This window comes from Trichechus manatus, unplaced genomic scaffold (genome assembly GCF_000243295.1).
Source record: "Trichechus manatus latirostris isolate Lorelei unplaced genomic scaffold, TriManLat1.0 scaffold00258, whole genome shotgun sequence".
Lineage (NCBI taxonomy): Eukaryota > Metazoa > Chordata > Mammalia > Sirenia > Trichechidae > Trichechus > Trichechus manatus.
In genome coordinates this window covers 1,086,956-1,091,761 of record NW_004444194.1, presented here as the reverse complement: position 1 = coordinate 1,091,761, position 4,806 = coordinate 1,086,956, and the positions used below count along the sequence as shown (strand labels likewise).

Here is a 4,806-nt window from a genome sequence, read left to right as displayed (position 1 = left end):
TCCTCTTCACTTTCAGCAAGCAAGGTTGTGTCATCTGCAAATCTCAGGTTGTTAATGAGTCTTCCTTCAATCCTGATGCCCCATTTTTCTTCGTATAGTCCAGCTTCTCGGATCATTTGCTCAGCATACAGATTGAATAAGTATGGTGAAAAGATACAACCCTGACACATGCTTTTCCTAATTTTAAACCACACAGTATCCCCTTGTTCTGTTCGAATGACCGCCTCTTGGTCTATGTACAGGTTCCTCATGAGCACAATTAAGTGTTCTGCAATTCCCATTCTTTGCAATGTTACCCATAATTTGTTATGATCCACACAGTTGAATACCTTTGCATAGTCAATAAAACACAGGTAAACATCTTTCTGGTATTCTCTGCTTTCAGCTAAGATCCATCTGACAGCAATGATATATCCCTGGTTCCACATCCTCTTCTGAATCCAGCTTGAATTTCTGGCAGTTCCTTGTCAATATACTGCTGCAGCTGCTTTTGGATGATCTTCAGCAAAATTTGACTTGTGTGTGATATTAATGATACTGTTTGATAATTTCCACATTTGGTTGGATTGCCTTTCTTCGGAATGAACACAAATATGCATCTCTTCCAGTCAGTTGGCCAGGTAACTGTCTTCCAAATTTCTCGGCATAGACGAGCGAGAGCTGCTAGTGTTGGATCCGTTTGTTGAAACATCTCAATTGGTATTGTCAATTCCTGGATCCTTGTTTTTCGCCAGTGCCTTCAGTGCAGCTTGGACTTCTTCCTTCAGTACCATCGGTTCTTGATCATATACTACCTCCTGAAATGGCTGAATGTTGACATTCTTTTTGGTGTAGTGACTATGTATTTTTTCCATGTTCTTTTGATGCTTCCTGCGTCATTCAATAGCTTCCCCGTAGAATCCTTCAACATCACAACTCTAGGCTTGAATTTTTCCTTAAGTTCTTTTAGTTTGAGAAATGCTGATTGTGTTCTTCCCTTTTGGTTTTCCAAGTGAAGGTCTTTGCACATTTCATTATAATACTTTTACTTTGTCTTCTCCAGCTCTCTTTGAAATTTTCTGTTAAGCTCTTTTATTTTATCCTTTCTTCCATTAACTTTAGCTACTCTACGTTCAAGATTACAGCCTTGGAAACCCGTGGGGTAGTTCTACTCTGCCCTCTGGGGTTGCTATGAAGTCGGGATGGACTCAACGGGAGCGTGTTTTATGTTTTTGGTTGACCAGCGTGTGAGTGCTGTCACTTAAACTGTGTGCCACGCTGTATCCCATGAGCCCTTGCGCTCTCCGGTCCCTTGTATCCGACCCTGCCCTGCGTCTTCCTGCTTAATTGCGGCCCAGCCGTTTCCTGCGCACGCGCCGCCATGGCGCAGGGGCAATGCAAGTTCCAGGCGAAGAAGCCGGGGAAAAGCAAGGCGGCGGCGGCGGCTTCGGAACGGAATCGGGGCCCGAGGAAGGGCGGTGAGGAGTGGACTGCCGCCCAAGGAGGGGCGTTGAGGTCGAGGTTTGGGGGACGAGGTGGGCCCGGGGCTCCCCGACTTACCGCGAGTGTGTCTCTCCCCAGGCCGTGTTATCGCCCCTAAGAAGGCGCGCGTGGTGCAGCAGCGAAAGCTCAAGAAGGTGAGTGGAGGAGGCAGGATCCTGGGGCTGGCGAGGTCGGGGGCCAGCTGTGAGCCTGACTCTTCAGCTGTGCATTGGGTACAGGGATAGTACTTATCCCGCCACGGGCCTAGTGGAAGCAGGTCCTGGAGCGCAGCTAGTGTTCAGAATACGTTCGGTGCGTTTGCTTCCATTTGCCTCATACCCAGTGGAACTCAGGTGGGGAGGCAGTCTGGGGAAAAGTTGAAATCCCCGGCTTTTCTGAAGACAGAGCCGGGTGTGAATCCCAGCTTCATCGCTGCCTAATGTTTCTTCATCCTTAGCCTCTTACCCTCCAGGGCCTCTTATCTCTGGTTGTGAAATGGTCTCAGTGCTAGCCCATTTCTTCTAGAGTCAGAAGGATTCAGTGTACCTACAAAGTGCTTAGAACTGTATAGCGCTGAAACGTTAGCTGTCTTGTTACTGTCCTTTTCGTTTTCGTAGTTACTGTCTTTAAGTGCAGCTTATATGTAGGTGGGTGGGTTTGAGCTTGTAAAAGAGTTGCAGAGGTTGAAACCGTGGTTTTGGTGGTCAGACCTAGGTTCAAATCAGGTTCCACATTAGCCAGCCCTATGATCTTGAGCAAATTGTTTAGTCTCCCCAGAGCCTCAGAGTTGGGTCCCCAGCAGCCTGCTTTTCTCCGCCTGGGGACTTCAGGAGCCTATCACACTCAGCATGTCCAAAGCCAAGCTCCTGATCCCCTCCCACAACATGATCCAGCCTTGCTTCACTTAGTTCCATCCTTCCAGATGCTCTTGAGGTCATTTTTGATTTCCCCCCTTTCTCCTACATCCAGGTCTGATCCCATCAGTTTGCCTTTAGATTAAATCCAGAATCCACCCTCTTTCTTGGCCGCCACCTGGCCCTGCCCGCATTGTCTCCTACCTGGATCAGTTCTGTGGCCTCCTCCCTGTATCCCTCCTTCTATCCTTGCCCACCCCTCTCCCAGCTGTCTGTTTCCCCCACAGCAGCTAGAGGGTGCCTGTGAGCAACTGAGGTCAGGTCCCTCCTCTGCTCAGAACCCTCAGTGGCTCCCATCTCAGAGCAAAAGCCAAAGTCCTCCCTGCGGCCCACGAGGGCCCGCACACACACATACACCCCACCTCTGCCCCCATCTCCTCCCACTCTCTCCATTGTTCACTGTGCTTCAGCCACACTGTCCCCTTAGTTGCTCCTTGAATACACCAGGCATGTTACCACCTCAGAACTTTGGCACCAGTTGTTTCCTCTGCCTGGGTTCTCCTCCCAGACATACACCTGCTCCCTTCTTCAAACTCAGGTCTGATTTCACACGTCACCTCTGAGAGGCCTTCCCTGATGGCAGCCCCACCCTCACGCCTCGCCCCATCCTTTGTTTTCTTTTTCTCCGTAGCCATTTGCCATGCTCTGTTACTGACTTATGTGTTACCCTCCTGACATGTCAGCTCCCTAAGGGCGGGGATTTTTTTCCGTCTTGTTTGCTGTTGTGTCCCCAACTCCCAGGCACATGGTTAGCTGCCCTAGTGATGGTCATTTGGACTCAGAGGCAGGGTGGAGGGCAGTTGGTGGAATGTGATTAAGTGACCAGTTTTGGCACCAAACACACTTGGGTTCAAATCTCCATACCTTTGCTTGGTGCACCCCCCCCCCCACCTCTCAGTCCCAGTTCACCATCTGTAAACTGGGGACGACTGTGGGACCAGCGGGTGCTGCACACCTGCAGGCTGAGGCCAGGGGCTCTGGAGTCAGGCACGCCAATTCCAGATATTCACCACTCAGCGTGATTTGAGGAGCATGGGCAAGTGTTTTCTCGGTGCAGGAGTCTCAGTTTCCCATCTGTAAAGTGGGGATGCACATGAGTTTAGAAGCTGAGGGGCGAGAAGGGTTTTGGGTAAGGTCCCAGAGAGTGCAGGGCAAAAGCAAGACTTAAGTTCCAGCCACTAGACTCCCAGTCCAGGGCTGTTTAGCCCCTGTGAGCTCCCAGCAGGGAGAGGGCGGCAGACCAGGCTTTTCTTCTGCCCAGGGTCCCAGTGTGATTGCCCCATGTTTGCCCCGTCAGGACCTGGAGGTTGGGATCCGGAAGAAGATCGAACATGACGTGGTGATGAAAGCCAGCAGCAGTCTGCCCAAGAAACTGGCACTGCTGCAGGCTGCAGGGAAGAAGAAGGAGATGGCCTCTGCTAAGACGTCTTCCTGAAGACGCCACCCAGTGAAGGCCAGCACCGCAGCCCCTGCAGCCAGGGCTCAGATCTATGCACGTGGCACCCTGGGCTGTACTGTGGGGAGGAGGAACCCTGCTCCGGGACTGGGTGGCACCTAGACTTAGGTGGGGGCCCAGCCCATAAGCAGGTGGCCAGCAGGTCCCAAGTACAGAAGGTCAGCTTCCTAGGGGGGCCAAGAACCCAGATTCTTGTATCCCCAGGTCTGTCTTCGCTGGTTTAACCCGGAGCAATAAATATTGGCTTTGTTGTCTACCCCGCTGTGATGTGGTTCTATGAGAAAGCCTGTGCTGAGGCTGAGCGGGAGGCCCTGTCAACCTTAGGCCGGCACCTGCGCTGACAGGAAATAAGCTCCAGCGGTTTCCACGAGAGACTCACCCTGCCACCTGCAGCATCCCTGTTACCACAGCCCAGCTCCCAGCCCACGTGCCAGAGAGGGACGACCTGGCTTCCACATCTCCAGCCCAGAAGCCGGGCACTGGGGAAAGAGTCTTCCTCTGTAACCCCAGGTGATACACTGCCTCTGAGCCGCAGAGCTCCTCGCCCATCTGCTTGCCCTCCACAGACAGCAGGGCACACAGCCACTGCTCCGTGCTGGAGACACCGCCAGGGATGAGCCAGACATCTTGGGAGCCACTTTCTTATCTGTAGGACGGCGCTGGCATCACCTCAGGAATGCACCTGTAAACTACTCGGTGCTGCTCCAGCAAAGGGTGACGACTGCAAGAAAATGACGGCCGGCACTGTGCAGCACTGCCTCGGTGCCACCACCATTCTTACAGCTTTTACACGCTGCCTCGACCCACACTGAGGTGATGTCGTTTAACATTCCGGAGCCGGGACTTGAACCCACAGCCATCAGAGTCCCCCGCCATGCTCTCAACTCGATCCTCTGCTGCCTCTGAGTGACCAAGCATGCTCCCTGGTGTTCCATCCTGGGCTCCCCAACACTGCAAATCATTGCTGCGGTCTGA

General features: G+C 52.4%; 1 protein-coding gene across 1 annotated transcript; it reads left to right on the top strand.

Moving 5' to 3' along the window:
- The first annotated feature begins 1,300 nt into the window (after positions 1-1,300).
- CUNH19orf53 (chromosome unknown C19orf53 homolog) lies at positions 1,301-4,087 on the top strand. Its single transcript, XM_004389772.2, has 3 exons — positions 1,301-1,457; positions 1,561-1,616; positions 3,673-4,087. Exons 1-3 carry the CDS (start codon positions 1,361-1,363, stop codon positions 3,808-3,810), a joined length of 291 nt encoding a protein of 96 aa, XP_004389829.1. The 5' UTR covers positions 1,301-1,360; the 3' UTR covers positions 3,811-4,087.
- The last annotated feature ends 719 nt before the right edge of the window (positions 4,088-4,806 follow it).